This window comes from Necator americanus, chromosome IV (genome assembly GCF_031761385.1).
Source record: "Necator americanus strain Aroian chromosome IV, whole genome shotgun sequence".
Classification (NCBI taxonomy): Eukaryota; Metazoa; Nematoda; class Chromadorea; order Rhabditida; family Ancylostomatidae; genus Necator; species Necator americanus.
Genome location: NC_087374.1, coordinates 36635501 through 36662921, shown reverse-complemented (window position 1 = coordinate 36662921; position 27421 = coordinate 36635501). Strand labels below are relative to the sequence as shown.

Here is a 27421-nt window from a genome sequence, read left to right as displayed (position 1 = left end):
TTTTTCAAACCTTTAAAAATAATATTTGATAGTGCAGTCTGCTGAAAGAAATCGGGAGCTTTTTCTGTAAAAAAAAAGTTCTATAATATAAATAATTTGAGGCAAAACGTTTTCTTTGCTATATTTCGATTACTGTAGCACCGTAAGCTGAAATACAGTAATACTCTTTAGATACACAAATATCAAACCAATTTCTGAGCACATACAGTAATACGTCAAACTTTAATGGAATTTCGACCTCCTTCGAATAGTAATCAAGGCTATGAACACTTCTATCGTTTCGCCATCGTTCTACAGTACAATCCTTTGCTTTCTGTACTTGAATTTTTATATTTTTATAATTCTTTCAGTAAATTATTTCTTCTGAGCTCAAGGGCAGTCGAATAAAGGCACTTCCTTCAGTTAATTCTTCATTCTTTCATTACTAACCAGTATAAAGTAATTTCCCTTGCACTTATGCTCTATTTTAAAGAGGAGGAACGTCGTCCTTGAGAAATTGGGCCGAGACAAGGTCTCTAGATAAAAACATAATTGTAATTTAAATGATTTTAAGTGAGCACCTAGGGAATACGCAGAATAATCTGGCAGTGGAAGTAGATCCGCTGTATTTCGCGCAGACTGTAGCTATTGCATTGGTTTTCTATTTAAAAAATGTAAGATTAATTGCGACTTACTCACAACAACTCAAGGGCAAATCTAGCGCAGTGTACTACAGAAAATCGAAAACTTTTTGTGAAAAAACTGCTTTCTAGTACAAAAGAATTGAGGTAAAACGTTGTCTTCGTTATATTTCGATTAATGCTCGCACCGTTAGCTGAATCACAGTAATATTCCGTCAATATATAAATATCAAACCAATTTCTGAATTCATACAGTAATGCGTAAAACTTTAATGGAAGTTGCCACCTCCTCCATATGGTAGGGAAGGTTATAAACACTTCTATAGTTCCGTTGTAGTCGCACCATCGATGGTTCGAAACCGCACCAGCGCCAACCAAGCTCTTCATCCCTCCGGAGTCGATGGTACTAGACTTGTCTGGGAGGATAAAACTACTGACGCGGCTGGTCCCTGCAAGTCAGTATAGTTAGGCCAACACCCATTCCAGAACCTCAACGATGCGAATTCCAGAAGAACGCGTCGGCGCACCCCAAATGGACTGACTTTTATCTTTTATAACAACTCAGGAGAAGCATCCATTACCGCATAAAAGTATTCTATTGCCATCATTCCATCCTTCTTTCTGTAGCTTACATGATCCTTTCTGGAGAGAATAAAACAGTTGAAAATTTTTGAACAAAATCCTATCTTCACTGCCGTATAAATACGATGAACATTTCAATAAGAGGAGTCGACTTCCTCAGAAATCATCTCTTTAGTAATTCAAAGTACGGACATAGTCTTACATCGCTCATGTACAACCTTGAGTATCCGTGATAGGTTCTGGTCCTAATAATAAGCCTCTCTCAAGCAGGACCAGCTGATCACGTTATCTTTTTCAGGATATTTTTTGGACGTCACTCGATGTAGGTTTTAACCCCTACATTCAGCAAAAATCGACAGGTTCTTGCCACTAGACATTATTCCAGAAAAAACAATATCAAATTTCTAATCGCTCGAAGAGAAAAGAAGTCGAATACCTCCATTAGGTCCCCTGGCACCTTCTGATATCAATCCTTCTTTTGTGGGACTTGTTGAATGTTTTGTAAGGATTCGTCTACAAAATGGAACAGAAACAAAGTATAGTTTGATGCTTCCTTGACATCTGGAGCTAAATCCTTTTTTTAGAAAAAATTTGGAGCACACAATAGAATATATATTTGTATTAAAACGCTATGAATAAATAAAACAAAGATTTTTTAAAGGGAAATAATCACATAAAATACGAAATGTTCAACATAAGAAGTATTTCGTTAGGCATGCCGGGAATTAAAATGAAAAATTTCGCAGCCTACCACAGAAAATTCCAGTGAATAGCCTTCATCTGGCTTCCGAAAACCTAAGTTGAACTCGAAATGAAGTTCTTAATTTTTAATTTTTCGTTAATTTTTCGTAGCGTTGACGATTACTCAGGAAATGTTTTGTTTCATCATGAACAAAATCAAATTTCTAATCGAAAATTGGTGCTTTAAAAAAATCTATTTTCAGGATCTTCATGAAAATTTGCTTGTCATTTTCTCCGTCAATACGAATATAAAAAGTCCCTTCTGCATGCAGAAATATCTTTCTAAAGCTCTATTAAAGCCACGTCCTAATGAATATGCCTCTCTTTCTTCTTTTTTTTTTTTCTTTTTTTGAAAGAATGTGGATGTAATATTGTAGATTTCGGAACCACATCGTGTCTAAATACGGTGGTTTGTTGACTTTTTTGTACATTTTCTAAAGCATCATGAAGCGTGTTCATCAACCTCCAATGAATTACCTTTAATTAGCGGATACTTGGAAATGTATCCTACTTTTTCATCATCTTAAAGGAATGAATAAGGATTGTTAGAGTGGCTATATATTGTAGAGCATCTTCGATATTCTTCCAGGTGTATCTGCTCTGTGGTTCGTGGATTTAACCATCCATTGTACTCTTAGTTCAAAGGCGTGGGAAAACTCAACGAAGAATCTTTAGTCACTTGAAAGAATGTCACCTAAATGCATTTTATAACTAACCCTAGCTTAATATTCAGAATTTTTTTGCGAGAATTATGTTGTTGTGACGTTTGGCGATCGAACAAACATCGCTAATAGATCCTTTTAAGGTACTCAAATAATTTTCATTTGAAAAATATAAGGTCATTTCTCTCTCGTCTGTATTTCTTTTCTAGAAGTTCAGATGCTTTTTTTAGATTACGCTTTGAAATTCACAATTCAGAAAACTTAGGTCTTTGGTCTTTTGAAAGCCTTGCACAAATCTCTTTTTTTTTCTGTGTAAAGCACTATATAAACAACTCCATCCATTAAAAAAGCTTAAGTAGCTGGCGGTGGATTAGTCCTCTCTTTTTGACATTTTTATGCATTGCCTTTAAAACGTTCTTCCTCGTGTAAATTTGTCTCCATCTCAATTTTTGCACCAAAATTCCCAACAGTCTAGGGTCTCTTTGTTCTTCGAAAAAAAAAAACATGTTTTTATGTTCTATTCAAAAATAACAAGTGAATGTATGGGGATAAATATAGTTTTTTTACCAGCAAACGTTCTCTGGGGTTCACTCGCTTGTGACGTAAAAAAAGACAACTCGGTTTTCAGTAAATACGTTAAATAATTCTTTTATAGCAGCTAATGAGGTTTCACACATGTGAGGTGTAAAATTGTGTGAAATCGTTGTGAAAGGAAAAGACACACTCAAAAAGAAGTCTGAAATATTTTGAAGCATCACTTTCTCGTATAGTAGCGTCTTTCTTACAACGAACAAGTATAAATGCTGTTAAATTCATCACTCCACGAATCTGAGGTGGTACGGATTTCAGGTGGAGTATTCGTATACGGGATGCGAGACTACGGAGAGGGAGGTGATTCCGTCCATTTCCTCCTAACTGCCGTAAAAAAACGGCCCGGAAGATACGGCTTCGCGCGTTCCGGCTCACTATTTTCCACAAAGAGTTCGACTGGAGCGCGCCAGCCTTGTGCGGCGCCGCATCTTCGGGGCCGTTTTTTACGGCAATTAGGAAGAAATGGACGGAATCGCCCTCCTCTCCATAATCTACTATCCCTTATAAGAACACTCCACCTGAAATCTGCACCACCTCAGTTTCATGGGGTGATGCCTTTAAGGATAGGAAAGTTCATGAAGTTCATGTATCCTCACTAATTCATCTTTGCGACGATTCGTAAGGTTGTTAATATCCTGCATTTGCTCGATCACTTTGATAGAGAAGAGTAAAACTTCGATTTCCCTTGAATTTTTGCAAACTGTCAGTTTAAGTATGAAGTAGGAGCCAAAATTGTTAGCACTCTCTTAACTACTAAATTTTCGGTGTCATCGCCGTAGTCTCATTTGTCAGAGCTCCTAAACTCAGAACGTTTGCGACAAATCCCCTCGAATGCTCCACTCAGAATAAGTTTATCCTCAGGAGTGCTCCACTCAGAATAAGTTATCATTCCGTAAGAGAACACATCCGAAATCAAGATCCAAAAGAGTCCAAATCCTTATCCTTACCTAAGCAGCCACGTTTCCGTGTTCCCTTGCACTTAGCTGGACCACCGCGCGAATATTAGCGATGGTCCAGCTAAGTGCAGCTACCTATTTCTATCAATTACTATTATTATTATTTATCATTATTCTATTAATTAGAATTCGACCTGCATATGATCCTGTACCCAATCTAATTGTCGTAGACTGCAATTCATATCTTGACATTTCTAATCCTTCTTAAAATACAAAATTTTCCAGAAGAATAATAAAGAATAAAATAGTAGATAATAAATGAAAATAATAAATAATAATGAATAAAGAATAAAGAATAACATGGTGTAGCTTCTAAAGGAGATATTGGGACCCCGAGCATAAATCTCTATTGATCTCCATACCACTCTGAATTTCTTCGCTGTGTGGTTGTCCATTGAACCAAAAGTGTTGTGAATGCCAAAAGGAGTACAGTGAATGAATGTCAGTCATTCAGCCGCTTTTGGCGAGGATAATTGTTACTGGAAAGGTAGTGAAAATCATTTTCTTCGTTGGAAAAAATACCAGAAAACACCTACACCTAACTTCTTATGTGCTCGTCTAACGCAACCATAGTTATACCTATAAATTCTTAAGTAAATCTTTGATCCCATACATTTTTGATCTCCTCTTTTTCCGTTTTAATTAATTTTAGTTACGCGATTTAAAAAAGAATTAACCAGCTTTTCCAGTTTGATCTCTCGAATTATTTCCTCGGAATAATTCTTGCATTTTGCGTTAATCCATCATCACATGAAATAGCTTTTATTTAGCGAATTCCTATTTATGACGTAAAATGTCGCTGATTCAACTATGAATGTAGATTGTGGATTGAATTTCCCATTCCATACTCTGAAGAAGGCGATTTTCCCGGAACGATAGCCAGTAAAATTATTTAACAAACCCGTGTACAACTCATTAGACATCAATACGATATTTTGCTATGCCGAGGTTCATTGGAAGTCGAACTTTTCGATAACATAAATTATTATACATTGTATCATTTATTATTTATTATTTATTACATTATTATTTTATTATTTAGTGGAATAGTCTCTCTTCTTGTTGTAGAAGGTTGTCGAACCGAACCCTTCGTGAGAACTGAGATCCATGAACGCGTTTCCCATCGCCTCCTTGTCTGGCGTTCCGTAAGAGTAGATGTAAATAAATACACTGGGAACGAACTCACCCTACTCCCGTAAAGTCTTCGACGATCTTAAGGCAAAGATCACCTAACCAAGTGGAGCAACCACGACATCGCTTGGTAGGTGGTGATCTCCGATTTCTACTCATTTCTCCTCAGAACCCATATCCCCTCACTATCCGATCAAACGTCACACATAGCAGTGGTCCTTCTTTCCGATGTTTGACACGCCATCACGTCGACGAGGAATTTTGTATGGGACCCAGTCTCAATAGGTTCACAGACAAGCTCACCAATCAGCTCTTAACTCCCGTCACTTGTCAACAGATCTGCAAATTTACCTTTTATAATATAAACCTTCTCATTTTTATTCACGGGATATTCTGTTCTGAATTTCCGAGTTTTCCTATATTTAAATCCATAAGTGAAAGTTCTGGACTGTTTTGAATGATGCAGTTGCATCAACACATTTTTCCACTCATGGTTATTCACAATTCTTCCCTAGTGACGAAAACATCCAGACAAACTCATTTTATCCCGTAAATTATATATCTCCATATACTATAATGCTCATTGGCCAGACCAATGGGATATCGGGAGTAGTCAAATAGCTCCGTGGTTGCTGCATTTGATCCTCTTTTTTTGTATTTTGCTGCCTCTTTGTTTTTGTTTTTTTTTTGTTTTTTTATCCATTCAATGCGGAAGTGTCGTCACCACTTATTCTTACTTACTTATTCTTATTTCAAAATTAGCTACAAATTTGGAAAATCACGAACTTTTATTCGTCTGCAAATGTTCCCTACCGTTATGCTTATCGGGTTTCATTGCTTCACTCAAAAATTCCTCAATCCTCTGTCAATTGTGAAAGTCAAAGCTATTTATGTCAATTGTTGTCGTGTTCCATGTTTCAAGCGTAATAAATTGAATGTAAAAAGTAGTTGTTCTGCAGTTTCTGCTACTTTTTTACTTTCTAGAAATTATTGCAATTTAGGATGAATGTGACACCTTTGAGTCTACGTTGTTATCCAGAAGAAAAAATGCTTCTCATGACAGAAATGGATAAACGAATTAATCAGGTGAGTCTAGTACCTTCCAGGTTTCTTTTATTTTGGGTGCGCCGTCAAGTTTTCATGCTTTTCACTGCAAGATAAGCTTGAAGGAGTCAGAATGAGAACGAATACGATATATTTGGTTACGGTATCCTTGGAAGAAAATATCCACCAAATGATGGAAACTGAGATAGAATAATTGCTCAAACATTCGAAATTTTGAATTCTTATAAGAAACTCTATCGCAAAAATATGCCCACTTTTCTCTCCAAAAAAAAACTAAAAAAAAACAAGGAAGCATATCAATTCCCCTCCGTCCACTCACTGAATTTTGGGCACTGTAACGTTCCGCTTCTCCGAGCCGATCCTTCTGTAATGTACTTCTGAAATTTGTCAAATCGAATTTAATGGTTTTTTATCTTAAAATTTATCTAATTTCAGTTCGTCTTTCCCATTCAATTTTTGGTAGCTGTTATTGGAAATTCGTTGACAATGTCTGTGTTGCTTAGTTCTCATACAAAGAATAGGTGAGTCGCTTACCTCAAAAAAATCTCCTAGAAAAAAAAGGTCGATAAAATGAGAAATGTTTCCTTCTTTTGAGAAATTTTCTTATCTCTCCGCTCAGACATTCGTACATTTTTTCTTTTCTCTTTCTTTCATTGGTTGACACTCTAAACGGAGTGCTGGATCACTCGTTTGCTCCTTGCCTATTTGAAACCGTGAGGATTCTTTTTTTAAAAAAAGAAAACCGCTGCATTGCAATGGATTGTCATTTATAATTCAAACAAGCTTCTTCTTTTCTTGCTTTTTTAGCTTTAAAAATAAATCCCAGGACATCCTTCAGAGAAAAAAAGAGCTGATAAGTGATTAATATGGGTCCCATAAACTGTGATGTTATCCATGTCTTGACGGATGGAATTCGAAACATTTCACTCCTCCAAACTAATGCGATATCTATGAGGGGATTGAGAAAAACTACTGCAATTTTAGGTGAATTCACTGTGGATTCAAGACAGAGGTACAATGGTAACAGCTTGGATATACGTGCATATTGTACAACATGTTGCTAGGCTAAATTTGAAAGAAAAAACCCTAATAAACCTAAGGTCTGGAGAAATTCTCTGTGAGTGTGACATCTCGAAGATGATCCAGGAGGGAGATATTTCCGACATCAAAAACTAAAAACTTCTTGGCACAGCTCTTTCTCTCTCTCTCTCTCTCCCTCTCTCTCTCTGTAGCCCCTTATCTGTTAGAGCATTTTATGCATTTTCTTATTTTATTTATTTTATTGATCATCTTAATAAATGTAAGAATTAATTATTGTCTTGTCACTCTAGGCTTCAAAAGATAATTCTTACATAGCATCTCTTCCAGGAAAGATTTACAGAGCAATAAATTTTTAATAATTTTCAAATACAGATTTCCGGAATAGTGAACTCCCATATAAGTTGAAAATTTCTCTTTCAGAGCGAATCATCTGCTGGCCTTCCTGGCCCTCTGTGATATTCTGGTGTTTGTAATGATGCTTCCCCATTATTTGGCATCATTGGATATTTTTGCTAACAACACACAATTCCGTTACGTACACTTCCATACAAAAGTACATTTTGGAGCGTTGAGTAATTGGTTCTCAGCTGCAGCGATCTGGCAAGTGTTTGATTATTTTTAGCCTACTATATCATAGCTTTTAACAGTAGAGGTTTAATGGATGGGAATTGGAAATTTCCTCTCCATTATTAGGGCCTCAAGTATTTTTTTTTCTTACACTTTGAATATTTTTTGATCGACGATTTAAGAGCAGAGGGTACACACGTACTATATATTATTTATGTATACATATTATATATGTATTAGCGCGTATTTTCTCTCTATGGTCGATGATGTGAATACGTACACGCATCTCCATCACTTAATTATTCATTCACGCGTGGGAAGATGCGAATTTTCATTGATGTCGGAATTTTTTTTGCTTGTACCACTGATTCGAAATTCCCGCCTTTTCAGGATTTAGCTTCATTCATAGTGTTTTAGATAGATTTCAAAGCATTTTAAGCGAGATCTTCTTTGCAAAAAAAAACATTCAATTTCATTGAGATTTCATTTTAGCTCTCCAAAAAAGTCTTTCTGCTTAAGGATCTCAAAAGCTCCGCAGATTCTCAAGGATTCATTTGCCTTGCATCCAGAAAAATTAAAATTGAAAGTTAGGTAGGGGTAGACTAGTGTTTTTGCATTAAAAACAATAGAATAAACGAAAGATCGTAAAATTCCAGAGGAACTTCTGGGATACCCAAATATAGTGTTTGAATGCATAAAACTCTCAAACATCTGTCTTTAAATAAATTTTCTAGTTTAGGTTCGTGCTCGCCGTTTCAGTCGAACGTCTGTTGATCATAAAATTCCCCTTCCGTTCCTTGGAAAATTACAGTGTATGTTTCTTATTCACTTTTTTGTACTTTTTAACAGTAGGGTTTGAGAATCTTTCTCACAGATGAAGAGCCACATCCTGATAAAATTGTACGTGAACCTGGTACATTAAAAATTTATTGTCGACATTTTCTACCTTCATGCAAATCATTTAATTTAAACGAACCACATGCCGGGCTAGTATAGTGCGGTCGGTAAGAGGATCAGCTGTGTCTGTACGATCATTCGTTGGTTCGAAACCGCCGTAGAGCTTTTCTTTAATTCGGGTTTGGTAAATTCGTATCAAACTTATCTGGGTGGATAAAAACTGACTGACTGACTTGATACATCGGCTAGCCCCCGGAAGTCACTGTATAGGATAGAGACGCGTTCGTGGATCCCAAGGATTCTGAATTGAAACAGACGCGTAGGCACATCCCTAGGGCAATTTATGGACAGCGCGAAGTTTATCTTCTAAATTTTTGCAACGTCGAGTAAGGTAAACGTCGACGTTACACTCTAGCTCACTAGGGGTTGGTATCAGTGCACTGGTGGATCCTGAATGAGCTGAGCTTCTCCAATCACCCATTCCTTTGGGTCTCCTCATTTATAAGCGTGATGCCTTAGGCAATAAGCCGCCACTTGGGTAACTAAGATTGTCCACAAGGCATGATAACTGGGATGACACACTGTTAGGTCTACGCCTATTTAGTTGAACTTCTTTGACACCGAATAAAATTTGCCTTTAAAAAATGGTGATAATTACCTTTTGGTTCAATTTTTGCGAACAATGGTGCAGATATAGTTTTTCAGTCCCCTCAGATCACTCTCGCTTCACTGGGCATACTTATCGGCACACTTCTGCTGACCAGGTAAGCCTTTTCTTATTTCCAGATCTCAATCAGTTAAGAAAAATTATTGGAAGTGATTCCATCGATTTCTATCGTTGAGAATTCATACTTTGACTTCCAATGACTACAAAGCTTTTTTCGCTTCAATCAGTCATGCACAGATGGTGCAAATCCTAGGAGCACTTGCATCGCTCCAATTTTTGCGCTTACTGAATGCTTTCTATTTCAAGGAGAAAAATGACTCTGATTAAAGTTTACTTACTTTTTCTTGATAGTTTCTTTTCTCTTCTTTTCTTTTGATTTTTAAACGTAATTTTGACGTCTCGTTTCCTACCGTTATACTGACTCTTTAGGTAGAAATCACAAAGAAAAGTAATTGCTGCAGATTTCGGTGCGCGATGAACTATCCTAGAGTCAGAGTTTTGCACTTCCAATGACAAAATGCAAATAGAGGAAGCTCTATCAATCCATACTAGTCTATCAGATCTGACCTGAATTAGGATTTACATTGTAGTTACGATCTTCGACCTCAAATTTCTAATTCAACCGACATTTTCAGCTACCACCATGTTTCGCACACCTGTCTGACATGGCTTGTTTGCGCAGGCGAACAACTGATAGGTTTATGTTACTCGAATGCTCTGGAGAAATGGGGACGACGTGAAAATCCGACGTCCGCATTCACCAGACAATGGATCGAGGCGTCCGTGTTCTTGAATGCGGTATTTGCTGTTCTACTGCCGGTGTTTGCTGTTGCCTTGCTGAATATTTCACTGATTAAACTTCTTAAGAAGAGGAACAGCGAGGTAGGAAACACTACTTTCTTATGCTTCTTTTTTTTGTATTTTCCTAGACCAAAACTGTCCTTCCTGGCACTGCTAAAGCTCCACATAGCGGACATTGCTGGTACCTTCGCGAATTCTTAGGGGTCGTGTGCATCCTGGATATTTCTGGGTTACATGCTAGAATTGTGTGAACATTTTGAAGGCGTTAGGGGAGGAGCGTCGTTGATAAAAAGATGAACACTTCTGGAGCATTGTGGTAGCGGATTCCAGAGACACTAGGGGCCTAATACATCTTTGTGGTAGATAACAGACGCGGCCTTTCGGTCCCTCATCACTATCGGTTCAGCTGCTAAGAATGAAATTTGATAGCGATCAACTTGAACAGCTTTGGGACCCCTTCATCCTGGTGACAGCTACATTTCCACGTTTTCATTGAAGAGGCTGCAGATGAAAAGACGATGTTACTGAAAGAAGACGTTAAGCTTACAAAGCTGATTTCTTAAACGAATCTTATTAGTAGTAAATAGTTACGGTAAAAACTACCGTGGATTCTGGGGTTTTTCGCTTATTCTCATTTTTTGGACGCCCATAGACAAAAGTAACTCTCTAAAATTCTCTTGCTACCCGAGCAGTTTCTAAAGTGGTTCATTTACCCTTCATGTGGTTTGATGGGAAGATATGTCCTCAGTGTGACAGATGGGAAAGTACATAAATGTGGGGTTGGTACTTAGCTTAAGAAAGTTCTTGACTAGATGATTTAAAAATTTGAATTTTTGGCATGTTTTCATAGAAATATTTTTTCTATTTGATCTTTCCGAGCTGTCCTATCTTTTACTGTTACCTACAGTTTTCCCTAGCTCCAGTCTGATGGCTGTGAATTTGTCTCCTTCGTCGGTAATTACGTGTCATTCTCTTCACAGTCTACAGCGAAATTCACTTAACCCTTTGGGGTTTCTTTAATCACAATTGAGGTTTGAGGGTTGGAGGATAATGGCGAGATTATTTATTATTATTAGATTAGATCAAATTTCGATTAGATCAAATTCCTTTACAAATCATTAACTGACACATCCTTCTATCTGTCAAAATTTGTTGTAGGAACTGCTGCTGAACTCTGTGAACACGAATCCTGAAGCCATTCATGAGCAGGAACGAAAAATGACGCATACCGTATTAGCGATAGTCACATGTTTCTCCTGTACTCAAGGACCATCCGCCATTGTCTTCATGTATCAGATACTGTATGGATCGACAAGGTGATCAAGAAGAGCAATTATCCGATTGTTCAGGATTAAAGATGAAAGTGTGTCCGTTTAGTACACTACAAATCGCATCAGTAGTCGCCAACCAGTTAGTGCTGACTGGAAAAATGCTCAACATTGTCCTGTTCTGCATGACTTCATCAACTTTCCGCAGAAAACTACTCCAGACCTGCACGGATTGGATTTGTACGCTGATTCACTGTGACAGAAAACATAACCACAGGTTCGTATCGTATTCGTATTTTTTTTTGTACTCGAGCCATCTGAAAATACTGATTAGGTGCTTCAGATCGCACTTCACCCGCTCCCAATCCAAATCCGGTATGACGCAGCGCACGTCGTTGATGTACTCATGGAGTCCACGAGGTGTACGATCCTCAATCGTTTCCCAGACATCGCAGAAGTGAGAGCGCTCGGTTTATAGTAGTTTGTGCTGTAGTAGATGATTAAATCTGAATCTACGGGGTTGACTGTGATCTTTTTTCCAGCTATTTTGCGTTGTTTATGCAAATATGAACTGTTCTGCGATAATTGTGCTTTAATAAAAGAATTCGCAAAATTTTATACACTAAACGATGACTCTGGCCATGTGCGTTTGTTCATTTTCTGGAAAAATCAGATATTATATAATGCTGTCCCCATATATTTAGTTGATAATGAAATATCATTTTCATCCTTTTATATTCATATTTTTCTTTTTTTTATTTTTACTGATAATTTTTATCATGAAATGTTATTTTTAACGCCACAAATCTAGGACCATAACATTGTGGCATAGTGCCGTCCATGCATTTGGGATGAATCCCTTTGGTTAAACTGGATGCCAGAGGGTAAACCGGATTTATGTGTTTTTTTTTTGTTTTCCCAACAAGACTCTGGTGATACTTGATTTATGAAGTAGCTTTTCGACAACATCGTCTTTACCGAAAGTCTCCTCGGGGCATAAATAAAGTTTCAACAAAACGTCGTTGAGAAAAACAGGAAAACACGAATCCACATCACAATGTTGAAATTTCCAGACGAGGAGACTTGGAGATTGCTAGACAGTATGCGCTTTTAAAGAGTTATGGCTTTTTCATTTCTTCTTCTGAATTTCATTTTTCTCTTCTGAAATTTCAAGAACATAAGGATTGGAAATTGCTAGACAGTACGTGCTTTTTTCTTCTGAATGTCTTCTGAACGGAGCAAATCCAAATTTTTTTCATGTGCACCTCATCACTGCACTTGCGTATATTTTACCAAGTAAGTGGTTTCATTTGTAACGTCCATGCAAATCCGTCTGAGATCTGAGATTCTGGAGGAAGGACCTGAATTCGCCCTCTAGATAAATTTCTTTTGCTACGAGGTTTTATTATTTTTTTCATTTGAGTGATTTCAAGTCACAGAAACTATGAAGATTACACGCAGCCGGAAACTTTGATAAAACAACAATTTCTGCGAGTTGTTTCTGTTTGTATATTTATAGTAATGAAAAAAGAAAATATTTTTCATCAGGTGTCAAAAATTCTACGATTTTTTCGATTTATTCCATATCCCATCTTGTTTTTCAAGAGGTGAGTTCGTCGTTCCCCCATGATTTCATTAAAGATCTCGTGTGTGCGAGGTTTCATGTACGCACATAGACAGCTTAAAAAATCCAGGAGCAGAGATCATTTTGATAGGAACTTCTGGGAGAAAATAAAAGAGTTTTCATTATTGAAATCAGATTGTACATCTTTCTGGGATCTCATCGATCAGCAGTATTTTTATTATATTTGCTTTAGAGAAAACATCATCTAAATAGCGTGAAAATTGAAGGAGTTCACAAAAAAAGAAATTAATTTTTTTTTAATATATGAATTTTTATCATTTACTTTGAATTTCAATGTTCTGAAACGAGTTGGTTCGTTATTAAATCTTTGAGCTCAACATGGATATTGAAGGTATTCGCTAGTAATTAAAGGTGTCATGTTTTTAAAAAAAATTTCAGCGGTGAGAAGAAAAATGAAAGGAACCACTTGTAGCAAAGACAGCATATTTGAGTTATTAAGAATAGTAAAAGAAAAGTTAATGAATTAATGAAAATTGCCGTTCCCCGTGAATTCTGACAGGTCAGTTAGTTCAAATGACAACTTGAAGCTTTTGGGATTTTTATTTGTTAATGGATTTGCTGGGGTCTCTAGTGAAGTTGGTAAGAGGTTCTGCCACGAATGCACGATCGATCGGAGGTTCGAATCTGTCCTAGTGCTCACCAAGCCTTTCATCCCTCCGGGGTCGATAAATTGGTACCAGACATGTCTGGAAGGATAAAAACACTGACAGAACGGCTAGCCACCCCGAGCCATTGTATGGGCCAGTTATACGTTCGTAAACCTCAAACTATTCCGAGTTGAAGTGAACGTAATGGGTGCATCCCAAGCGGATTAAGTAAGGCGAGACACCGTATCCTTTTTATGTAGTTGCTGGGAGATTCTCTGGATTTTTCTTTTTTAGCCTGTTTTGAGCATCAGTGCTTGAATCTTTAGTGTTTCTTATTTTTCGTGGGTGATCAGAGACCACCAAATTGGCCTCATCTGGTCGAGGAGGGCTGTCCAGCGTATGTTTCTGGAAATAATTCGTTTATCAAAGAACAGGAGACTTGTCGTCCTAAAAGTGTCTATCATCCCTATTCTGCATCGCTGTTATTTGGACTATCTGGACATAGCATATATTTCCTTGTAGACATGGAAACACTTTTTTTAAACCTCTTCCTTCATTCTCTCTGCTAACTCCTTCTTAGTATATGTATCTTGGTAGCATGTGCAAATTCCATCAGCAATTTTTCTACAATTCCCACCTAATGCTCGTCAACTGCTCAATAAATCCTAGCCACTCAACCAAAACAATTTTCAGCGGAACTGAGCGTAAATGGTGTAATTTCAGTAACATATTTGCCTCTCTGCTAACAAAAATCCATTCCCGAAATGAATTCCCAATCAAAATTTCCAAAAATACTCTACCACTCCGCCCATATAATGTTACGTTCAACAATCTCCCAGTTATTGCCTCAATTTTCGGGAGGATCGCAGACTACAGCGATAACTCACTGAGAGAAGGTCATATGTTCTTTACCTCGGTGCCTAAAGTTTTTTTTTTCCAGTGTTGTACTGATCTCATGTACCTCCTTACCATCCCCTAGCTTTTGGTATCGAGGAGAAATCTCTGGATGGGAAATCACTTCCAGAAAAAAAAGGCACTACTCTTCGATACGAAGTATTTCTAGCCACATTACTACTTTTTCTTGAGAAATATTCATTCATAACTCGGTAATACCGTTTTTGTTTCAAACAGCCGTAAAAACTAGATTTTCAAGGAACAGAATAGTCATGGTTAGCATCTCTTTTGTTCTTGTACCATGAAACCATAGAAAAAGTAACGGATAGATAAAAATGTGGAAAGGAATTTGAATTTATGGAAATAATTCCTTCATCTAAGGCCAAATCCTTTCTATTCCTGCTTATCCAATTTGTCCCACTAAAGAACTGGGTACGGTGCAGCATAGCTAATATAGATGGAAAGATTGAATAGCATCGAAGAAAACGATTAACTTACAGTAATCATTGCTGGTGCTCACACTTGCAAAAATCATCAAATCAAAAAAAAGGAAAATTCAGTGAGAATCTGCTTCTGAATTCGGACTGGAGTACTTACAAATCTCGCTTTCAGTTTTAGAAGAGAACTTCTTATAGAACAGGTACTAGTTTTTTAAGGCTTTCTCACTAGAAATTTAACTTTCTGGTTAAGTAAAAGTAAAATGAATGCTTCCGAAATTAATTCTGATTCCAGAACAACTTACTTTAATTTTTTCTCTTCACCTTAAGATGACGAGTTCTATCGTTCTTCCTTTTTTGTTCCAACGCTTTTTCCATGAATTTTCCCTCAACCTACGCTCCCCCCATACGTAGTGTGACTAACTTAGTAACATCCAGCTGAAATACTCCGTCGCGTACTCGAAATGAGAAAGCGATGTTGACGGGGGCGCCTAGTAATCTTCATGTCCGTCTACTCCTCACATGTGTTTATTCGCATAAACAAGCACTACGTTCGTCCATCAAGTGTGCTCGCTGTGGACAGCCCAAGGATCCCTGACCATTGTCCAATTTCCTTTCGAGACGTTGCCCACTATCGAAAAGAGTGAGATGATATGGATTGACCACAGGTCATTTTTCACCCGGGATCGATGCGCTCCTCAACTCTACATGGATGGACACCATCAAAAAAGATTTTTACGAATTAATTATTATAAGTATCATTAAAATATTTGTAATAAATACAAATATTTGAGACACAAAACGAATTGAAGCATAATACATGGTACATATGTATATCCATGGTTCGATAATGGAGAATATTTCCTACGAAATAACTCAATTCCTTTACTGACGAACGAAACTGGCCCATCGATAAATAAACATATTTTGTTCGAATGGGAAAATAGTACATTCACTCATAGCTGCTCAATGATTTCCCTCCTCAGTCAATTTTCGAAAGAACTCTTCGCGAGGTCAATCACATTTAAATATTTTATAGAACCATCAATATGTTTAAATTTAGTCGAACCCTTTATTCTTAACGGAGCTTCCGTACGAACTCAGATTATAAATGAGAAATGCTGAGCAACGCAATTTTTTCTGGATTTTCCCTCAATATTTCTGCCTAAGCGCTATGTTTTAGTCAAGAAACCGATGCCGCACAGTGAAGAGATCAATTTTAAGATCAATATCGTTATCGTCAGCAACACCTGGAGGAAGTTCCAAACTTCCTTTTAACAAAGTGCTGTCTTTATGCAGCTACTTCTCTATTATTTAGCAAATTTCACCTGGTGTCACATATTTTTGAACCTCACGCTCAAAAGATGTTCCATAGATCCAGCGCCCAACATGTTCCATAGATCAAACGTAAAAATGGGTCATTAGTGGTCACGGTGGTAATGACGTCCTTTAACTATTTTAAAACGACGTAAATTTGGTCATAAAATCCACGAAAGCCTTGTATCAACCATTGACATAGGAGGAAATCACTTTAAGAAGAGCCTGGCATCTAATGGATCAAACAAGCACAATCCATAAAGGCAAAGGTAGAGGTTAAAAATTAGGAGAAAAAAAGATGGAGTGTTTCGCTTCTTTCTGCTTGAAGAAGTAATTATGATGAGCAGATGTTGCTGGAAAAATCGAGAAAAAAACAGTTTATCAATGGTTTCGAATCTTAATGACAAACAAAAAGGAGGAGCGCCGTGATCCATGGCCCGCGATCCATTGTTCCTTGTGGGTTTCGTGACCTGTGTGGGTTTTGACCTCAGCTCCGAGAATCGATTCCTGTTTTGAATGCTGTTATCACCCATTGCAGTACTCTTTTGCTAATCCAGATAAACAGACCCAATTTTCTTTTTTTTAGAAGTGTTTTTTTTTTGTTATATCGTGACGTTTAAAAAAGAATTTACTGTAGGAGTTGTTCTATGTACACTTTGCCCCCTACACATCGCCTAGAAGAAATCTCCGTTCCCTACTTTGATGCTCTTCATCGATTGTTATTTTTAACTTTGATCTCGATATGGATTACTCGTCGTCATCATTTTCCCTGGACAAAACCATCCGTGCGTCAATCCTATCCATAAGAGTTGTTATTTTTTCCATAGCAGTTGTTTTTTTTTTTTCGCAGAGGAAATGGCAAAATCACAATCTTTGAAGAATTTCTTTGAAGAGTAGCTGTCATAAGTTTCCGTCAACAACGTGAGGAGATTTTGATGGCGTGGAACTGATAGCACCTCACTACGGAGTCAACAAAGTAGGATCTAAGGCACATCGAGGTGAGCGCCATTCGACGCCCGCGGACGTTCGCATATCATGTCGCCCTTTGGGAAACGAAAAAATAGGTGTAGGCACTCCTTATTGAAAATTAATCCAAACATCTTTATTTTCATTGAATTTATTGTTTATTTTTATTTTTATTAATTAATTTATTTATTGAAAGAATAATTTATATTATATATTTGATATATTTATATATTTATACGTTTTTGTTTGTTGTTTTTATTTATTTCACTCGTGATCTCTTCGTGACTTATTTTCACTTCATAATTACGAGCAGAAGTGCTTCTTCTTTTCGAAATAAATAAAAAATCTAATTATTAGAAATTATTAAAACTAGATTAAAAAATTCTAAGAAGCCAAATCCGCGGCAAAAAGTGCTGCAGTTTTGACATATGTGTATTCTATGATCTGCCTGTTCTGTCCTTCATTCCTCTCATCTCGTCACTCGAAAAATATCTTGATTTTTTTCCCTCAGTACTTCACTAACCAAATATTCTTAGAAGGATCGAAAGTGCTCACGTGTCTACGCGTATCAAAGTTTCTCTCGTAATTTGCTTGAAAATTGACACTTCCGACAACCACGCGCTTATTTAATGCTCGGAGTGAACTTACTCGCCACTTCAGCTTGTCATTTTCTGGAGATGGCCAGTTACTGCCTAGTTACTTTTTTAATTAGGTGTTAGTCAGTTGAAGGGACAAGAACTTAAGTCTTGACTCTGAGCCTAAGTTCCTCTCTTCACTCAGTGGATCCAATCCGTTCTTCCCTTAATGATTTACAGTAAACTAGACCCACTAGAACTAAAACTAGAAAACTAGAGTCATGTGTTATTAAAGGCATCACTTAACGAATCTGATGTGGTACGGAATTCTGGTGGAGTATTCGTATACGGGATAGTAGATTACGGAGAGGGGAGTAATTCCGTCCATTTCTTCCTAATTTCCGTAAAAAACGGCCCGGAAGATGCGGCTTCGGGCGTTCTGGCGCACTATTTTCTACAGGGAGTTCGACTGGGGCGCGCCAGCCTTGTGCGACGCCACATCATCCGGGCCATTTTTTACAGCAATTAGGATGGAATGGACGGAATCACCCCCCTCTCCATAATCTACTACCCCGTATAAGAATACTGCACCTGAAATCCGTACCACCTCAGATTCGTGGAGTGATGGCTTTAATTCGTATAAAACGATGTGAATGATTAAAATCGTTGTGAAGAATCCATATGAGAAAAAAGATGCATCAAACCTGGCAGCCCTGGATATGAGTCATGAGTCGTTTTAACTGCTTCACAACAGTGGCTTTAGTGATTCCACCATAATCCTGAGCATCGGCACCTGCTGGGTTCAACGTCAAAGTAGCCGCTTGGAGACATATATGTGACTCTCAGGTTTTTTAAAGTAATCACTATGACTTTCGTTGGGTAAAACCAAAAAGACCCAAAACAAATATAGGTTTACTTAGATAGTTGTTGGTTGACCAGCTTTTTTTCCACACTTTGAAAACATCTCCCGGTAAAAATCTCTAACATCAGTACGGTAGAAGCGGTCTTTAACATTTCCATTCTGATTTTTGATTTATTTTGATTTTGTTCTGATCTGTTTTGGCTTTTTTGGGCTCTGTATAAATTTCGAAAAGTACACCTGCGCAATAGTTTCTAATCGCCGAGTTATAAATTTGCGCCTAGTTGGAAAATGTTTCTAAGAGATAATTGTAGGGAAATACTTAGATATAACTGCTTACGGACAGTTTGTGTACAATTTATCATTCTTAGTCTTCATTCTTTTCCAGCTAACAATATAATAAACATAAACACTACATTTTTGACGGATAATTGCAGTTGTCCTTCTAGGACAGCAAAATTCTACCATGTTCAGGAGCATCAGTAGTAACTAAGGCAGAGTTCTTCCTTTAAAATTACATGTTTTAGGATAATTGCCGGTGCTTTTCTAGAGTGTTCTTTTCTTTAAAGCTTCACTAAACCTAACAACCAACGTGGTTTACCTAGAATTTTTATAACCTGTCCCTTAATGCTTAGTTTTATCCCTTTGCAATTTCCTTTCTGTACTCTTTGTTTCATCAACATCCTGAAAGGAATGTTTTCCTTTTAATTTTTTTTTCACCTGAAATTCTTGAAGTGACGTTCTTAGTAGAAGATTCAGTTGATTACGTATTTTGGTAATTTGAGATAAGGCAAGAGAATTTTTTTTAACAGAATATTCTAATGTTCATTTAGTGAACTCTTGAAAGTTTTGATTTAGTCAAATTCAAATTTCTGGACAGTTTTTTTCTTATGGCTGGAATATTCGGACAGCAAGAGATATTTGATCATTTGAGTACTCGGCCAATACCATTTGCTTAAAAATACTACAATTGTTTATAAAAACCATCGAGAGGTAACGAACAGCAGCTAATGAACTTGAAGCTTGCTTAACGAACCGCAGTTGAAATTATTGTTAAAATTTGCTGAAGAGATTTTATTTAACAAGAAAATTTGAAGCGGAACTAGCACAAAGGGTTTGTTTTGCTCTATTACGTCAAAAATGTCAGCAATCAAAAATTCCTATTCACAGAGAAATCATAAATCTATGTATATTTTACAAACAAAAACTTTCCATGCAACATTCATTTACTTTATGTTTATGTTTTACTTAGAAAAACCTGCTTTTTTTCCCTGGAAACCCCGCCATTCTTCGCCTAACAAAAGCCAGAACATTTTTACTATTTAGGCACAGCTAATCCAGTCTTTCTCATTTTTCATTCCGGATACGCAATGTTTTTCGGCTGATTGCGCACCGCTTTACCACCAGAATGCATTCATTGTGGCGGAAAATCGTTCATGGCCTCGGAGTGGCCTCTGACACCTAGTCTTCCTTGAAGTTCGCTCTCTCTCTTACTCTGGACTGCTTCTTTTTTCTTTTCTTTGCACAGTCTGAGAGAATAATTCTGTATAAGTCACCGGTTCTGTTGGACAGGAGCTCCGAGGATTTTTGATGGCCTGGATTATTGAGGTTATAGTAAGCGTAGATCCCAATGAAACGAGAAAAAATTGTGTATGCGAATCTTTCTGCTTACATCAGGAACTGAGGAACTGAGGAGAACTGTAACTGATGTAATTGAATAAGTAAAAGCGCCGCCAAGGTATTTTCTCCTCTACACAGTATATAATACAACGATTGAAGGATGAAGTCTTCGGCGAATCAATCTATTTGGGATGCTCCAACGCGTTTGACTCCAATTTAGAATCGTTGGGGTTTCCTGAAATTGTCCTGACTTATACAATGGTTTGAGGGGCCAACCGATAAAAAGTCTGTGACTTTATCTTTTTAGCGGTTTCAAACCATCTATTGATCATACAGTCGGAGTACAGGACCACTTACTGACTGCGGTACACCCGCTAATGAGAACGAATGGGACGGGTGTTGCAGAGTTGGTAAGAAGATTCGTTGTGAATGCACGGTTGACGGTTCGGAACCGCCTTAGTGCCAACCAGGTCTTCAATCACTTCGGGTTGAATAGGAGGCTAGATACGAGTTCGTAAACCTCAAACGATTCTGAACTGAAGTGAACGGCTTAAGGCATGCTAAGTGGATTGATTAACGTGAGACGCTTTATCCTTAATCCCTTATCTTTAGCACAATGAATAGACCTCAGCTGATAATTACCTCGTCATAATGGCTCGTCCTTCTTCGACTGGTCCCTTACGTAGTAAACATCTTTTCGAATTTTTAACAAACTATTCGGTTTCAAAAATTTTAAGAAGTGACCATGTGATAAGGTTACCCCTATCCTATCAATTTTTAATTTGTCAGTCACGTTATGTCGAGTCATGAGCTGAATTATTACCAAACCTTGCTCATAGAATCATTTATGTATCTTTGGAAATATTTCAGGAATTCAGAAAAACCAGAAAGCAATGCAAGATAAGTTTAGAAGTTTCTCTTCAAAAATCCTTTCGAAAAACTGAAAAATCTGGATACGACTTGTCACTGACTCTTTTTCACTGCTATTTTCAAATAGGAAAATTCTAGCTGAGAAAACGCTGAAGTAAATTTCTAATTGATTTTCTTGAGCTGTAGCCAAGATTGGTATTGATAGTTTTTATTAAACAACAGCTAACGTTTTGGCGTTATCGCCTTCGTCAGAGCCAGGAAAAGTCCGAAGTAAACGTTTTTTTTACCCACAAGACGTTTTCCCTTCCTTTTCACAGCATTAATATTGGCACTGCGGTTCCTGCGAAAAGTTCGAGAGAAACGGGAAGCTGACTTTGCTGAAAATGTATCACATTACAAGTTATTTTTACCTTTAGGAGCAGTATATATAAATTACTGGAATAATACTAGTTATTATCCACGGACTTTTCACATTTATTGATTCCTAATAACGTAGATCCACTTCTTTTTGAGAACTACATTTTTTTTATAATTGTTTATTATTGTTCTGTTTGATAGTCAACACAACCATAGATGCCTGCACACATAATTTCATAACTCGTTCAAGAATCTGCTACATTTTTGCCCCTGACGTTTTCTTGTTTGTTGAAATTTGTGGGCTATAAACGGCAATTCTTGGGAATATTTGTATCAGAAAAACTTGAAATTACTTTGAAAAAATTACTGAAACGCTAGGAGTAATTTCTGTCACTTAACAGAGGTATATTTAGTAGTCATTAAACACCAACAAAAATTCAAATCGTAAATCTACCGATTCGCTCCAGTACAGTTTGCTCAACTGTTGTTGGCATGTGGAAATTCTATTACATCAGACGTTATCCAGAAGTTCATATTTTTGCCGTCCACCTATTTTCAGACACCTCCATCGCTCCGCCCATTCGATTCCTGCTTCATGGAACATTCTCGTAGTCATTTTTTATTCATTTTTATATTCTTTTCTGCGCCACCCGTTCTTCTCTGTGAAATATCTGATTCAGAAACTCTGCTATCCCTCTAGCTCTTCCTCCCTTAGGCTAAGCCATTAATTTAGGAGGCGGCAGGAACCTGGAAGGTGCTCGCTCTCGCTGAGATCCTTGGAAACTTAACTTTTGTTCCAAGATTCTGGATCTCTCCTCTCTTCTAACATACGTATGCCCATAAAATTTGTCGATTGACTGAAGATTTGTGGCAGAATCACAAGTTTTGGTAATAATTCGATGAGACTTAGAAGATCGAGCTGAAAATAACTCGCACAGCGCGCTGTTATGCTTTGCCATAAACTTTTTTCGATGATAATGTCACCTGAATTCCCATAGGAGGACTTCTTGGTCGCCGGAGAACCATAAACCAACAATAGCCGCTAGATAAAGTTAAGGTACAAGTTAGGCTACCGCGCGGATACATTTCCCATTTCCAGAAAAAGTGAAAATAGTCGTTGAAAATGACGATCTTTTCCTCTATTTCTCACTTCCTGGAATTCCATTTCCGTTTGGATGAAATCCAAAGAATAAATTATGCATATAGGGATATCATTATGGCTCTGAGTGCTTTTTTTTGTTGCGAAAATTTGCATTAATGAAGTGAACTGGTACAGTCGTTGTGTTTTCTGGGAGGGCTCTGGTGTTTTTCGCTTCAGGGGACTTTGCCTGCTGCCTAGCATGGCTACCCATCATACTTGCCATGTCTTTATATTTAAATACAAAAATTTAAATCAGTTTACAGTACTTAATGTGGGACCTTTCTTGCATTTTCTACAAACCTACTACATTCGACGATGCTTTTCAGCTTTATTCACTGTATCACAGTACGTACGTATATCAACCGTCAAGAAAAGCTTATGGATATGGACTGCTTCCTGTTTCGTATAATAAGGGCATCACCCCACGAATCTAAGGTGGTACGGATTTCAGGTGGAGTATTCGTATGTCGGATCGTAGATTATGGAGAGCTGGGGGATTCCGTCCATTCCTTCCTAATTGCCGTTAAAAAAAAGGTCCGGGAAATGCGGCCCGTGCACAAGGCTGGGGCGCTCCAATCGGACTCTTTGTAGAAAATAGCGCGTCCGGACGCTCGAAGCCGTATCTTCCCGGCCGTTTTTTTACGGCAATTGGGAAGAAATGGACGGAATCCCCCACCTCTCCATAATCTACGATCCCGTATACGAATACTCCACCTGAAATCCGTACCACCTCAGATTCGTGGGATACCTGCACAAATCTCTGTCAGATTGCATCGCCCATAATTTCATGGAGTTTCTTACTCATTGTGAAACCCATTTTTGTCAGCAGCCCCCTGTGTATGCATTCCCAACGTTGTAGTCCTTCGACAGTTCGGAAAAATAGTTGAATCTTTAGAAAAATGCACTTTTGTGGTGCGGAACATATGTAACTAGCAGTCAAGAGCTAGAGCTGATATTAACGAGCTCGACCGCCTGAGTTGAGCTCCGTTGGACCAAATTTTTTGCAGCGTAAACATTTAGGAGCGTTTCCATTGTTTTGTCACCAATTTTTCAGCAGGAGACTAGTTCCTGAATTTTTTTAAGAATTCTACTATTGCACCGATTCCACGAGCCGTAAATATGTTTGAAAAATAGTTCCGTTTTATCCTCTCTTATAAAGGAGAACTATTCTGACCTTTTAATTGCGAAAGTGAATTTTGATGAAACGAAGGACTCATGACTAATATACATTGTTCGTTGGCCCTTGACTTTCCCGAACACCCTATGAAGACAAAATCCTAGGCTCGTCTGGACCTGTTCTTTAAATCCTTGCCATTTGTAAGCTTTTGAGCTTTGAGACTTACACGTTCCTATTTTCGAGTACTCGACTATTTTTCAGCTATCATATGACAAAGAAGTCCCCTAAAGGTGTCCATTACGTAGATACGCAATGCGTTCCGAAGCAAATATGTTTCCTTTAATCCATGAACATTTTATGGAAAACCAGGGCCTAAATCGATTTAGAAGAGGATCAGCTTGCGAAAGCTTGCTTAATGCAGAGAAAATAAAAAAATAAATGTTTGATTTCTTAAGCATAATTGCCTTAAAGGTCGGAATAGCGGAATAATAAAAGGCCATTACTTTTATTATTCCGCTATTCCGATGAGCCTGAAGGTCAATGGTTTTATGTCCTGAGCATAAAACAACCCCAAGTCAGGCTCCAATATCTGCCGATCAAGGTTTGAAAAATTCTCAGTAACTCTGTGGAGCGTCAACGCAACTTTCTTTGGGCTCAAATGAATCCTTCTTGAACATTATTCGGAGATTCATGAGGGCTGATATCCTTCAGCATTGCCTTTCGACGATTTGAAATTACACACGCACAGTTCGGAGCGGTCCTTAATAAATATTTTCTAAGGCATCATAGATACTGTGGTCGTCAGAATAAGTCCTCCTGGCTAAATAGGTGTTCGCATTCTTTAGAGCCTACATAAAGAGAAGCTGTTAACTTGGAGAAATCCTAGCACTATACTGTTGTTCCAGTGAAGACAGATATGTAGCGATAAGTCCCCTACTAAACTCCTGACTCCTTGTGTAAGGATTTTTCCTTACGTCATTTGCGTCTAACGAGTTCTACTCTCTCGTAAAGTGTTGCTTTAATTTGCATTGAGATAGCTAGATAACTTGCCAATATCCTTTCGATGAGCTTCCTATTTTTCAAAAAAAGATCTCGTAAATTAGCAAATTTTGAATGGCCTTCATCTCTGGCATCCACAGTTATTTCTACTATCTGCCATCTATCCATCATATTGCCGAATTTTTCGATTTTCCCTTTCGTTTATTTTATAATATGTCCTGTTACTACAGCGAGTTAAAGGCATCACCCCACGAATCTGAGGTGGTGCAGATTTCAGATGGAGTATTCGTATTCGTAAAAACGGCCCGAAGATGCTGCGCCGCACAAGGCTGGCGCGCTCCAGTCGAATTTCTTTTAGAAAATAGTGCGCCAGAACGAATGAAGCCGTATCTTCCGGGCCGTTTTTTACGGCAACTAGGAAGAAATGGACGGAGTCATCCCCCTCTCCATAGTCTCCCTTCCCGTATACGAATACTCCATCTGAAATCCGTACCACCTCAGATTCGTGGAGTGTTGCCTTTAAGTAGTTCTGGCTATAGATCACAAGTGGTGTTGGTTCAGTTCGCCTGTCTCATCCCCTGGAGACAAGTGATCTATCACCCTCGGGAGCAGACATTGTTCGTGGATGATTAAACGAACGCCCATTTATCGTTGTTTTCAGAATGCCTCGAGAAATTCGAACGTATATTGTTCTTTCCTCCTCCGTAAATTCCTCTTTTTTCTGCTTATATCCCTTCAGTTCGCATAGATTTCAACTTATTTTAGGCGCCTTCCATTTTTTTTTGTTGAAAAAATAGAAATAAAAGGGAAACACATTGTTAGGCTCCTTTCATTTAAAGCTCTGGAATCGTATAATTACTTTTATGTATATTTTCTAAAAGAATGAGTGGAATGAAGCCCTAAATACGAGGCAAAACTTTTGAACATCGCTCACGTTCATCAAATGAAAGTACTCCCAATTCCTACGGAATTTCCTACGAAAAACAAGCACTTTTAAACGAATTGCTTAGTGCAGAGGTAGTACAGTCTGGGATCTGCAGTAGAATGAATGGAGAGAAGAATTTGTTCGAAATTCCAGGGATGAGATGAGCAAATACGACCTAAAATACTTAGCCTTGGAACCTCTTCTCAAAATGTAATTCTCAATTATTTTTAATTATTTATCATTATTCTCGAAATGTTAATATTCACATTAGATGAGTTTTCGCAATGGTGTCATAAATTCGCATTTGATTGCTGTTAAGATACAAAATTTATAATTATTTGAAAAAAAAAATAACGGCGACGATGAGAGCAATATCATATTTTTTTAGCGTTTTATTCTTTCCACCATATCCACCACAGTGTTTGTTTTCTCAGAAAATTAATTTCTTTTTGGAAAATCCTAACCGTTTTAGTTTTTTTTTCTCCTTTTTTTACTTTTAGAATGTATGCAATCTAAGCTGCGTGGTGTCCTTGATCCATCCACATGCAACCACCACCACAGATGTTGCCGCTGCTTGATGAGGGAAATTATTCGCATTATTTTCTTTAGAACTCAAAACCAATCAACATATGGTTTCTATTCACAATATCCTGTTCCCCTACATCCAGATGAGTCCATGTCATCAATTAGTCTAAACGGTCCTTGTTCTTTGCAACAACGTGTCACCCCTCCGCTGGCGCTTCTGGTTAAAACGTCGTGGAAGTGAAGTAATATTTAAGGATGAATAGTGGACATGCTAATCTGACTCCTTAGCACGGACTCAACTGAATAATTTATTTGTTAGAAATTGTGTTAATGGAACTAATTGCTGAGAAGTAATTCAAGAAAAACTGCTTAAACGACTGAAATGAAATAAAGTATGTAGATGTTCTAGCTCTGCATCCTTACTCCTTAAAGGCATCACTCCACGAATCTGAGGTGGTACGGATTTCAGGCGGAGTATTCGTATACGGGATCGTAGATTTTGGAGAGTGGGGTGATTCCGTCCATTTCTTCCTACTTGCCGTAAAAAACGGCCCGGAAGATACGGTTTCAGGCGTTCTGGCGCACTATTTTCCACAAGGACTGGAGCGCGCCGGCCTTGTGCGGCGCCGTATCTTTTGGGCCGTTTTTTACGGCAATTAGGAAGAAATGGACGGAATCACCCCCCTCTCCATAGTCTCCCATCCCGTATGCGAATACTCCACCTGTAGGTGTATTCAAAATTCTGAAAAAAAAATTAAATTCCTTGCTGAAGTGTCATAAACTGGAATTGAATGAAGAAATTAAGTTCCAGAAATCAAAAAAGAAAATCTCTCGTTTAGCAATGCTAAAAAAGGTGTTTTCTGGATATTATAAACGCTAAAAAGTATCTCAGAGTTAAGCCCTATTTATTTTTTCCATTTTTTCTAGGATGTTCCTGCATATAACTTTTAGTTTATGCTAAAGCGGAAAAAATCCTTAAACGATCCAACAATTCAATT

The 27421-nt window shown here is 37.8% G+C and overlaps 1 protein-coding gene across 4 annotated transcripts in view; it reads left to right on the top strand.

The window, feature by feature from the left end:
• Positions 1-968: 968 nt before the first annotated feature.
• The window catches only part of RB195_003826 (uncharacterized protein), a gene marked incomplete at both ends in the record, with an annotated part of 42071 nt that continues 15618 nt past the window's right edge, over positions 969-27421 (top strand). For 2 of the 4 annotated variants that reach the window (XM_064201652.1, XM_064201653.1), the window contains 10 exons: positions 6286-6369; positions 6784-6869; positions 7810-7989; positions 8696-8768; positions 9559-9617; positions 10156-10402; positions 11480-11637; positions 11699-11866; positions 11933-12046; positions 17458-17467. In XM_064201652.1, coding sequence (XP_064057531.1) covers positions 6286-6369; positions 6784-6869; positions 7810-7989; positions 8696-8768; positions 9559-9617; positions 10156-10402; positions 11480-11637; positions 11699-11866; positions 11933-12046; positions 17458-17467 — 1179 coding nt within the window. Of the gene's footprint in view, positions 1076-6284; positions 6370-6783; positions 6870-7809; positions 7990-8695; positions 8769-9558; positions 9618-10155; positions 10403-11479; positions 11638-11698; positions 11867-11932; positions 12051-17211; positions 17255-17395; positions 17468-27421 lie in introns of those variants that run through there. The other 2 variants (XM_064201651.1, XM_064201654.1) reach the window with 2 other exon arrangements.